The 13,044-nt window shown below is 38.3% G+C and overlaps 1 protein-coding gene across 2 annotated transcripts in view; it reads right to left on the reverse strand.

Moving 5' to 3' along the window:
- Nucleotides 1-2,476: 2,476 nt before the first annotated feature.
- LOC115244427 (telomerase-binding protein EST1A-like) overlaps nucleotides 2,477-13,044 on the reverse strand; it is a 41,786-nt gene continuing 31,218 nt past the window's right edge. The window contains exons 7-9 of one of the 2 annotated variants that reach the window (XM_029822043.1): nucleotides 8,126-8,346; nucleotides 7,282-7,363; nucleotides 2,477-6,913 (exon numbers count right to left, since the gene is read on the reverse strand). In XM_029822043.1, coding sequence (XP_029677903.1) covers nucleotides 6,777-6,913; nucleotides 7,282-7,363; nucleotides 8,126-8,346 — 440 coding nt within the window. In that variant the 3' untranslated portion in view covers nucleotides 2,477-6,776. Of the gene's footprint in view, nucleotides 6,917-7,281; nucleotides 7,364-8,125; nucleotides 8,347-13,044 lie in introns of both variants that reach the window. The other variant, XM_029822042.1, reaches the window with a different exon arrangement.

Below are 13,044 nucleotides of genomic sequence, written 5' to 3' on the forward strand. Positions count from 1 at the left end.
TGACACGATGGTCCCTCCGCATGGAGCGTGCAAGGCGACGATTCCTGCCGAAGGGATGAAGGAGAAAAAGAGACAATAATGCGGGGGATACAAATTGAAGGGCCGAATTCAACGCTTTAATCTGATTTTTCTTTTCATCGTATCGAGATTTAAAATTTTTAAAACGTTTACGAATATATACGTATCGCGTAAATTCTTTCACGAGAAAAGAGCTAAATAATAGAATTTTCCATAATATATTATTAATTTAATAATATTAAATAATATTACTTCGATTTAAACGATACTTCTATAGAATTCTTATTTTATTTTCATTTAATTTTCTTTTTATCGAGAAATTTAATATTAAGAATTAAAAATTTGCGACGCACAAACAGACCACATGTCTCATAAGCTGAGAGAAAATCGACTTTGAAGTATCCACGCGAAAAAACATGCGGCGATTTTGGTACTCGAAGATAATTCCGGCCTGAAGGACAAGGTAAAACTCACTATGCGGGTCACCCCGTTCGCGCATATCGCGAGAGATGCATTATTCGATCAGATAACGGGCGGGAGTTTACGTTATCTCGTGACTGCTACCGCATAACTCTCGCCTTGCGCTCTCTGTCTCTTTTAATCGTTATGCATTCACGCAACTCTCGATCAAACTAAAAAAAAATTCAAAAGTTATATCTCTGAGAAATTCAATATGTCATTTATACAATAAAAATTAATTACAACAAATGTCGCATAATGCATAGTGTTAAATAATTCGCGACCATCATATATGTATATTCCTTAATAAGTTGTTTCGTCGCGTTATGTATACTCTCTCTTGGCGTAGATAGAAATATAATGTAATTAGTCCGTAACTATAAATGTCAAAGACTAAAGAATATGTTTATTAATTCTAAGCTTGTCTAAATAAAATAAGCAAAGTCGGCAAAATATTTAAATATACATACCTGTCGATGATTATGCACGTGTATTACCAGTGAAAAAAGAAACAGTACGTAAATAAAATCTAAAAAAAAAAATTAAGAAAATATTATAAATAAAAAAAGATTGATTTTAATCATTTTTAAATGTATTAGGTATACGTCGTAAAAATAATCATGATGCAAAGTGTCAAGTGATTCGCAATCATCTCCCTGTGTGCACGTGTGTCCCTCGATAAGCTCTGTTACGTCGCATTATGTATGCTCTCGAAATGCAGCGGCTATGAGAATAAAACGTAAGTACTTACCCTTAGTCGCGACAGGCGATTGCCTTTCTCGGAATTAGATAAGTCCCTTTATTGGTGATCAGATCATTGCTGCTGCTGCAGCGATGGTGCAGCGGCAGCAAGTTCAAGGTTGACCGGGTAAAAATAGCCAGATCTTGCCGGACTCCCGCTCGACGAACGTGCGGCTTCTCTCGCTGTGTCTGTTAACTGTGTGTGTTTGACCGGAAATGTACTGTCCTCTGATCGCCAAGACATTTCGAATCTCACCTCACCAAATAATTCTCTTAACTATCTGATTTTAGGGAACAAATAATTATTTGTTCGATATGATTATAATCATTCAAGATAATTCAAGTATTTTATCTCTCACATACGCACATACTAATTATTTAATATTTTTATTTAAAAATCGCTACTTGTATTTAACTTTTAATTTAATTTAATTTAATTTAATTTAACTATCTTCCTTCTATTGATTCTTCAGTCTTCTAAAAAATTTCAGATCCAAAAGATAATAAATAAATAAAAGATATAAAAATCACTTTTCCTAAGACAGATTAATGCGCCAATAAATTTAATTTTAGGGCCCGAGAAATATATAAATCCAAATAAATCTAGGAACAACCGTTAGTCTAACAGTTAAAAGAGAAACGCAACACAAAGCCGTTGATGAATATTAGAATTTGTCGATCGTGACAAGAAGCGCGCATGTACACAAATGCCATAACGGTACTTGTCGTCGTCAGTTTCTCGCGAAAAAGAAGAAACATACTTGCATCTCGTATAAAAAAAGAGTGATACTCAAGATGACTCGGACGACCCTCGCGCGTCTGAGTGAAATACCGTCCGCGGACGGTACCTTCCGACTACGGGGTATATAACGAGGTCGAGATCAACGGCTCTATAACGCGACCAGGATCCACTTTACTCTTGACTCTAAATCTCGCCAACTAGGTAAAGAGCACGCGCGTGTAAGAAAGATCTCTACTGTAGAAAAGAATCGCCAGATCCTTGATTCCTGCGTATTGGAAAAAATTGTAACGTCGTATCCTGTCGAATGAAATAAATCGCCAGATTATTGCACTTACCATCATCCGCCGAAGACATGATATAATTCCGATGATTAATTTCCTAAAAATTGTGGAATGGATTTTGGCGTAAGATCTTGACGACATTCGAGCAACATCCCGCTCGTAATAAGCAATAAAGAGAGAATATTGTATACTAAATATCGTATAATTATATATATAGTGAATAAAGTACATAACGTAATAACGCTAGTCTCAACGTTTTATTGAATATTCAAAGTGGTAACACTATTAGTAGCGACATTTCTTATAATGTGTAATAAACGATTAATCTAAAACTTCTGCTTTCGTAGCATCATCCCCATAGTTTCGTTATTTCCGTCATCGTCGCTGTATCGCGTTATCGGCAAATATCTTTTCCTGAGACGAAATACAAATGAATCACGTTCTTTTGCTTCGTCACACAATGATACAAGTACATAGATTTTATTAGAAATATTGCGAGAATCTAGCGTAAAATCGGTGACGAATGGATGTGTGTGTGTGTGTATTTTTGTATATATATGTATAATTATATATATATAATACGTATGCGCGAGCGTATAAAATTATATATATAATTATATATATACCTATAGATATATACAATATAGATATAGGTATATTTACGGTGTTGGATTCATCTCGGAAGCGGGGAGCGTCAAGAAAGAACTTTTCTCGCCGTGGAACTTTACTCGCGTCCGAGATAAATCCAGCTTTAAAAATCACGATGTCTATCTTTACGTCATAATTGTCTACCTATATTCAGGCATTTGTCAACCTCTCTCTCTCTCTCTCTCAAGAATTGGGGTGAACTCGATCGCTCAAGTCGATCGAAGGAACAACATATGTAAATTCAAGGTTGAAAAACAGGAGTGAGTCGAGTGGAGTGGATATATGTATATTACATCAAAACAGCAAAAAAATGAATCGTGATTACTCGGGAAGGGACGGATAGAGTCTTATCGAGGTGGGTTAATCGCGAATAGAGTGTCTATTGCACTGCTACGTCTATTGCAGAAGAGAGCTATTGCGATGATGTAGAATAAACGCTATATGATATGCCCGGAGTACGATTGCAAACTATACCCTGATTATTTTATCTCGTACAACAGTACCATAAATAACGGACGTTAACGATAAACACTTTCCTCGATCAGCCGAAAGAAGACATCAAAATTGTCTTTCAAACTCTATCTTTCCATATTTCATTTATTCCCTTCATTATTTTCGATGACGACAAAATCATTATTAACTTTATTTCTTAAAAAAAAAAACATGTATAACAATCTTTTTATATATATCAATGTAAATATTATTTTCTACAAAACTAATTTATTAAAAATAAATTTTATACAACTTCAACTCTGGATTATTTTATGATCGATCCGAGCTTTAACTTCTCACGTTGAATTTTGACAACGTGTTTTCGGTTAATGGATCGGCTTAAAAAGAAAAGTGTTTCTCGATTATTTTTCTGTTATATATTCACGATTGCATGACGAACTCGCGCAATCGATTTCGCCTCATCTCTCATGCTCCTGCATGCCTCATCTCAAACACATCTGTACTCCCTCGTACGGATTAATTATCGATCGCTTATGGCGATCGAACGCACGCATTAAAAAGGCTACGAAAGACTATACTTAAAAATTAATGAAACACAATGAGACAAGTGTACATCGTCGGTGCTTTTATCAAATTGTCCATTGATACGCCGCACTCGATCTCGCCGTGAAGGTTCGAATAAAAAATTGAGCTAAAAACGGCGACGGGAGGAAAAGAGGGAGGAAGGAGGAAGGTATGTGACAGGGGGAGAAAAGGAAAAAGGCGCCAAAGCAAACGAACGACACGCCGAAGGACGAGAGATACGAATAGCTTCGCAGACGGAATAGCTCGCGTTTCTCTCTCTCTTCTCTCTTTATTCTCAACCGATCCTGAATCCTGTCAAACGCTACTTCACCCGCGGACATTGAGAAGTACGTATACTTAAACAAGACCTCGTCGCGTTTCGCAAATGGTGAAGTTGCACGATTCTAGCTTGCAGATTCGAGCATATTCTTCGCACACAAAACAACGAATTAAATCCATAAGTAGTAGTAGTAGTAAAGTCCACGTATACATGGACAACATTTCTTCGGGAAAAGGAGAACAACACTTTCCCGCAATGGAAATGAAAATGTAGAGATGTTTTAATATACCTTCTTACGCGCCCTTATAAAATGCCGCTGAACAGACATCCCACGACACTACTCGCGACAGGATTTTCTTCTGCCCGAATGGCGCCGCCTCTCGAGCGGAACATCACGGTGTAACGAAATGATTCTGTCCGGGTTGTGCCGGTGGGTGGGCTTTTCTTCTACTTATCGATTCGATTTAATTCGCAGGAATTTCAACGCGACGTCGAGTTTTATCGCAGACACGGTTTTCTTCTTTTCCTTTTCGTTGACTGTCCGTTTCCGTTAATCTAATGGCCATTTTCTCCCTCTGTCTCTCTCTCTCTCTCTCTCTCTCCCTTTCACACTTTTTCCTCGCACGCACATACTTTAATACACTAAGGAGCTTAAGTAACTACCTCATCTCTGTCGAAAAATAGTACATCGTGTTCGCTATTCGGTCCCGTAGTTCCTTGCGTGCCTCGACCACTGTGCGCTTCCGGGAGCTTTTCTCTCCCGAAAGATATCTGACAAAACGAGTCGTGAATGAAGCGATCTCTATTCCATTCTCCGCTTCGCGAGAACTGTCACCTGAATCTTATTTCGCGCTTATTATCCACTTAATCTCACGATCACATCCAAATGGCAAATCGCTAACTCGATGTCGATGGTAAAAGCATCAATCGAACGGTTCCGACACGGAATGTTTGTAATAGCAATAGTGTCACGCTTGCGGGATGCATTCACTCGCCGCTTATCGATAAAATATCTTTAATATTATAAAGAATACGTACACACACGTACAGTTATGTACAATCGCTCGTGTCATACTTTCCTACCTGCAATAATTGTCCGTGTCGTCTTCTTGCGTTAACTTTCGAAGTCTTAAATTGGTGAATCGTAATATTAAGCTACGCAAGTGAATACTTGCGAATAATAGGAAAAGGTAGATATCCTTAGTACGTCTGTACGTCCGTTAAAAACGATTTTTTAAAAAAACTTACTTTCGAAAATCAATGTTTGATTAACGCGCAATATACTTTCGACCAAAAAAGGCAGTTTTTTTTTTTTTTTTTTTTTGTCAATATCAATAATATTAATATTATATATATATCAACTTCGTTTAAAAATATCGATATATATATAATAAATTGAATATAATTCTTTTATATTCGCGTGTTTTTTGGATCGCATATTTTACATATTCCAAGGTTAATTTTCGAAGGTAAGCGTCTTTCTTTCAATCGTTTCTAATTACACGATAAAGTTAGATCTATTGTCGATCTTGGCGATATTCTCGATGACGGTGATATTGCAGTCATTCGTTGGAAATAAACCTATTAATTCACCTTATGATAGCTTAAAGGTAATGATGTTAATAACTTTTGCGTTGAAAGAATGAAGGGGAGAATTCCTCTCGTAGAAAATGTCACGCGGAACGATAAAAGACGCGTTTCGCGATTATCTCGAATCGTGCTTACATATATGATATAAAAATTTTAATAACATCTCGATGAATAAAGTGAATATATCGACAAACAAAATTATACAAAACAATTATACAGCTGCCAATAGGCGATAGGATAAAAAAAAATCTACAAAGTAAGTGACAAGAACTTTAAAAGATAATTCTTTCTGTACCGTTTCTCTTGGCATTTTTTTTTTTTCGAAACCTCCACATCTTCCGTCGATCATCTTTCGGTATTACTGTGTGTCATCATGGCCGTAACGCATTCTTTCGGACCACCCGTTACACTAGTCATCCTCGTGTGAAAAGGCTCTCTTTAGGATTTTTACGTCTGCACGTTCGAGATACACGGAACAATTAGAGAATAGGAAATGTCACGCTCGAGAGGAGCCTCCGAATGGCTCGCGCGTTTCCGGCAAGCCTTTTCTTTTTCCCATCGATAGTACCGTATTTCATTCAATGCAATTTTACCGCGCGCTTTGTTCTTTTTCTCTCCCTCATAGATTTTGCTCTCATTCGCGTCGCACTTTGTGGTTTCTCCTCATGATGGGATTAAAAAAAAAAAAAAAATTCAAGAAAAGGAGTATCATCGGGAAACAATCTGAATACCCCGTTTAGAAACTAACTTACGCGATGACAACGTCGTGCGTGCACAGTTGACGGTCGATCGGACACGAAGCAGATCCGCGACGAAGATAGCAATGAATTGCTTGTCAACAATGACGAGCGTCCTTCTTCTTCTTTGTCTTCTTCTTCTTCTCCTTTTACTTCCCATTGCACTTCTTCTCGTTTGCGTTTGGTCGAGCTCGCGCGATAGGAACACGGAAGATTTCTCGTCAAGTGAGGATTGGAATTGGTCGCGATCACATTATACCGTCTCAGCCAAATAGGGCCCATTGCATAAAATCGGGCACTTCTCTCACGGGTACGTCCCTGGCCAGAGCCTTCACCCTGAGGTTCCGGTCTTCCGTGAGCAGGACCACCTCCCGTCTCAAACGTCGCGGCTGCCCTTCCTCTGCTGGGGCAAAAGACGGGATTCCCCGAAATTTTTTTTATTAAGTTTGCGCGACCCTCTCGAAGCCCTCCCGCTACTATAACGCATTTATTCTCTTTCCCCGGTACTCTTTGATAAATTGAAACTAGCGAAATATTGCCTCTAGACGTCCTTTGATAAATTTGGGAAGGAGATTATCCTCTTTGACAAATTTAGAGTCAACTGTACTGCCGAAAAAAATATCTTCTTCTCTTGGGAAGATTTAAAATAGAATTATAGATGCATTCCGCGAATAGTGTCTGACACAATTAATTATCAGGAAAACGAAAAAAATTATAAAATGAAGAATAATATTTCTAACTCGAAGCACTGGATGAAAAGATTCCTACCTGCGTTTGCCTGATCCTTGTTGCTCCTACAGAGGCTGAGGCACGTAGTCAATATCCTGTCATCATTTCGTGTCAATCCATCCTGAAACAAGACGGTTCAAGTTCGAAAAGAATACATCGATAAATTCGATATATAATTACGTTCGCAATTTCAGTTGAACTCTCGTATTTGTCACAGAGACTGTCATTAAAATTGAGTCTTCAAAGTGAGACATTACGTCGGCACAAAGATAAGCAGGTATGAAGTCGCGATGCCACGGAAAACGATCCGCACGTACACCCGCGTGGGTGTTCTCGGATACTCGGCTCGTTATCATAACATTCGCGCTTCAATGAACACCGTGCCTTAACTTTCTTCGTTGCCATTGATCTTCGGAACGACTACTTCTGTGTTGTATAATACCGTGTAGCTGTTAGAATCCTATCGACTGCATGTCAAAATCGTTTCGCTTTATCGTGTCGCCTGTCATTATAAATTGCAGGCGTTCAGATATAAAGTTGCGATAAAAGTATAACAAGCCCTTGATATAATTCACATACTCGAATCAGTTAAGCGTATTTTGTAATCGCCAGTGTGATATTTAAAATCATATTATCTATTTAACAGAATATAAAATAGATCGATGACAGATGGAGATAAATGACGAGTTTGGAGAATAATGCGTGGCAATAACTTTAAAAAATTTTTTTAAGTCGTTAGACAAAGAAAGCAAATCCTACTCCGGTCAACGATCAATCGCAAATTTGCCTTCTAAATGTCCCGAAAACATCGAATACAGTTACTCAAGAAGCCAACGTAAGCGTATCGAATCGCTGACGTTCTCGTTCGCCGCTTCTCACTTACCTTGTCGACGTCCTCCTCCGCCGTAAAGGTGCTGGATGGCAGAACGGTGCCTCTTGTGGTTATGCACCGGATCGCCGGATTTCGGCTCCTTGCGAAGGCCAGTGCCGTCTTGGCGCTCTCAGCAACTCGTGCCACATGCTCGGGATTCAGAGTTGCCCTCGACGCTGGAGGACAATCTCTCGCGTCAGCGCCCCGTGCTAGACCTTCGAGTTCGTTCAACACTGCAACAAAGGATATCATTGCCGCTCGTTAAACACGCACATCTAAGAATTCGCAGTATCCGTCTGATGGGAGGGGGGGGGGGGGTAATAAAATTAATTCATCATTGAATCGATTATTTCGCAAAAAGCGTGAATTCTTGAGAAATTAATGCCTGTAGAAGAGAAATAGAAAAGAAGACTTATATCGAAAGATATTAATCTTCCATCATAAAACACTTGTGTTCATTATGATTCGTATAATAGTGTGACGTATTTTATTCGACTTTATATCATTGGTTTTTATATATACACACTGTTTTTCGAAATTTATTGCATTTATAATTAATTTTTAACATTTTATTAAACACAAGATACAAACATCATATTAAAAAAAATTTGATAAAATTTAAGATATATAAAAAATACGATTCAAGTATGAATATCGCGATGTTTCCATCATTTTGCCCATGAAATTTGGTCAGATAGTGACGCTCATTCAATGATGATCGATACATAAAAAAAAATGCTACACTTTCTTAAAATTTTTGTAATAATTCATCATTCAAGATTATTATTTTCCTCTTCATAAATACGGATTCGTTATCGAAAGCGTTGAAAGAGAGACTGTCTCTATGACTATTAACGCTCTCATAATAACGATCTCATTCTCATGGCCGAGATTGAGAGAAACGGGATGGCAACGTGTCGTTAAGGCAAAGGATCATCACACAGCTACGCTCAAAAGCTCTCTCTCAACCTCATCGACGACCATCGGAATATCGATATCGCCCACGTACCGATCGTAACCGGGATGCACCGCCGTCGTCGTCTTCGAGCCAATCGCGGGCGTTTCAAACCACATACATGCATTCATGAGCCGTGAGAACCTAACTGTGAACGCTCACCGTTGCTGGCCGGGTCGGCGAGCCAGACGGGCCCGTGGTCGACCGACTGGCTCTCCGACGAGGTCAAAGGGCAGCGAGCCGGCCGATTTTGCATGAAGGCGCACTTTCGTTTTTCGGCCCCGCACGAACGGCAAAAAGGAAAGGGAGAAATACGCCGAGCGAAAAGATAACAGAAGATACTTTTTTTTTCTATAATATAATGGCAATTTTTTTTACTTTTATTACACTGGTATATTTTGCTTCAGAGACACTGTTTGTATTTTCTAATTCCCCATCATGGATAATCACAAAAGTCATATTTAATTTTGTTTGATCGGATCCAATTTTTTAAAAATATAGAATTATTCGAAATTCTTGAAAATGTCCATTTGTTAAAATCGTTGACTAGAATATCATTAATTCAATTGTTATTACATTAAACTGTTATGGCTAATAATTTAAATGTCAAAACGACGCAAGGTTTCGAGTGACATTTAATAGACATCCACCTAGGGTGCCTGTGGACCAGAATAAATTTTTTTAAATTAATAATTAAGGGACTAATAATTATGAGACTTTTTTTATTCTTAACATTTAATTTATCACATTAAAAGATGTAGTTAAAAAAAAATTTTTTACATATTTTGCGGGATTTTCCAATTTGTTTTTCAGTTTTTTTAGAAATTACAAAAAACCTGATGTGATGCAGAAAATCTAAAAGCAGATTTAGATTCAGGGCACTAAAACTGACTAAAAACAAGCGTTTCTTTTATTAAGATGCAGGAAAGTTTTAGAATGCATAATTGATTTATTAATACGCTTGCGTAAAAAAGAGAGGGGTATCATCAATTAATATTTAACGAATTTTTATGATACAATTTTTATTACACGATTTCGATGTGTAGCAGAATTAGAAAATCTAAAACTTTAAATTATCATTAAGAGAAATAAATATGTAAAAAGAAATTCAGAAATTGATCTCGCACTTTATTTGCTATATCATCCTCTGAATCCTTTATCTCTTCTGTACAAACAGAGATTTTTTTAGCAAGGAAGATTATTGTGGATGCTGTGGGGGAGCTTTTTCGACTCCATTCGCCACAGATTGCGCGAAGGGAAGCAATCTACGGAAAATGCAAATAGGAGAGATTCAGCAAACTTTCCCCGACTCAATAAATTAACTGGCTGCCAGCCTTATCCTCCTTCCAGACCCTACGAGCGAACAGACATAGGGTGGCGGATGAAGTTTACGAAACAGAGGGGCGGAAATAGAAAGAATAACTGCGGAGCGAGAGAATACAAGAAACGGTGTTATTTATCACCTAGACTTGCAGACATCATTTATTATCGCGCGATAAATAATCATTCTTTCGCTGAGATATAAACGTAAGCAATAATACTTAATGCTTAGCTTTGGAGCGAAACATAAATGTTGAACTAAAACTTTACTGTAACGTGTAACAAATTGTAGAGATCAATCTTAATTCTTCATTTGATATATTTCTTCATTTTAATTTTTTTTTTGCATCTTGATTTTGCATCTTAATCTTCTTAATTTTTCATATTTTGTGCTTTAATCTTACATTTACTTTATGCTTAAACGAGATTTTTCATAAAATCAAGTAGTCAAAAAACCTAACGAATACGATGAGCCACGACTAATCGATAATGGCGATAATGCTTACCATCGTAATCCTCGAGACAAAACGTTTGTCCTTGCCCTATCGCAATGGCCACGACCTCGCCTAACAAAACGTTTCGGCATTCGAAGCTCTTCCGCCAGAGTATCGACGAATAATCCGTGACAAAATAGGACGGGCAACAGTGACGTAAGCTTTCGCAAAATATATATACCGCGTGCCTCATTATTGGCACCGTGAATCAATTTTGCTGAATCGACGATTGGATCAACGCAAATTGGCGATAGCGATGATGATTGATGAGCCTTTCGATTTCCAACGGCCTTGAACCTTGACACCAGCCTTGTCTCCGATCAAAAAGCAAGCGTCTGCCGCGTCAAACTTTCACGATCTTTTTAAGAAGCTTTGTCGATTCAATATTTAAAAAAAAAACATCGCCTTTTACGTTACAGCTAACACATGGTGTTTTTAATTAATTTGAAAGATCCAATTGCTACAATCTCGATGAAAATTGTTTCTACGATATATCGCATGAAAATCGCGTAGCGCGAATGCGCGATCCCTAAGATAACGATTCATGATACACAAAATGAACACATCACGAGAGATTAGACACTCGAGCAAGTAAGATGTGACGCGTGAAGCAATAAATGCTCCGAATGTCTATCCTGTCGTTATAGCCGTAACTCCAGACGCATTTACTGTAAAGCACCGTGAAAATGTCAGCCATGCCGTGGAAGATTGTAAATTTATCGCCGATTGCATTTCTCGTTGAGTATATAGCGAGTGCTTATAAAGCGCGACTATTAAAAAAGAAACAACCGGTCGTACCCGTCGCCCTATGCGTCATCGTAGTCGTCATCATCATAGGCCGATTGACAGAAACAAGCTGTCCTATCTCCATAAAAGATACCTTGGTTGGAATGTGACTGATGTGACGCACGATTTGTTGCATCGCCATGATTATCGTCGTTGTGTTCAATAAATTAATCTGCCAAGTGAGAACTTAATTATCTTACGAGAAAGAAATCTTTCTTATTTTCAAGAACGATTATTTGCAGCAAGAGATGCAATTTCAAGAAATTATCGTACAAGTAATATATAATAAACTGAATTTTTTAGCTGAAATTTTAATATGCGGAACTCGTTAACTTTTATTAAACGATATCTATACCGATTGATTTAGAATTACAGTACACGCCTCTCGACAAGCATCTCATCGAACTAATACGCGTTTTGTTATTCCTCGTGATACGGTAGTATGATTACCGCTATCTGGATTACAACGCCTCACATAACGTTCATCGAAGCGAATAATAATTAACGGATTCTAATACGATGATATAATAAAAGTGTCATAAGACTTAACTAGAGCACAACGACACGCGTATCGAAAGTTCTGTCTTGTAGAATTTCTTATATTAGATTAGATATAATTCTTATATTAGAATTTAAACTCTTATCTATTCTTTCACAAAAATATAACCGAGAGCTACTAATTATCAGTTATAATAATCTCACTTCCGACATTAAATACATTTGACAATTAACATCGCATTAAAATCCTATTAAAATTTCAAAATTGATAATTACATCCAGCAAAATATATGTATTTATTCCCGAATCTAAAAATTTGTATAAATTATATTTATATCTCTGATAAATATACATAAGCGCATCACAGCTGTTATCTTTACATAGCGGAACTAGTGCTCCGGATTTAACGGCTTCGAGTACGGCCGAGATTGATTCGGACCGGATCCCGACATGGGACCGTTAATAAAGTGAAGGCGCACTCTGACAGCGCGCGATCGGCGACGCTTGAGAGAAATTGCTCAACTCTAATTGGAGCGGAGGAATCGGCGGCAACTCTCGCATTCCTCGGCGTCATCATCCTCCACCGTCGAGGAGCTGACGCAAGCGCCGTTAATGGCCGGTTATCGGTCGCAGTTCGATCCGGCAAACGCGGCTCTCGCGGACAACGACGACAAACGCCAGGGATAAAATGGGACAATCCATTCTCACGAGAGAATGGAGGGAACAGGAAAGTTCCGCGACAGGTGACGATGGCGTAATGACGATGACCCGATGAACTATCCTCCGCTAGAGATCGGCGACATCGACGACGGTAAACGTCGTGGACGAAGCGAGTCGGCTATGTTTGCGTAGCGACGATTGCTTTGACCTCCCCCCCC

Source organism: Formica exsecta, unplaced genomic scaffold, assembly GCF_003651465.1.
Source record: "Formica exsecta isolate Colony F162 unplaced genomic scaffold, ASM365146v1 scaffold82, whole genome shotgun sequence".
In the NCBI taxonomy this organism is placed as follows: domain Eukaryota; kingdom Metazoa; phylum Arthropoda; class Insecta; order Hymenoptera; family Formicidae; genus Formica; species Formica exsecta.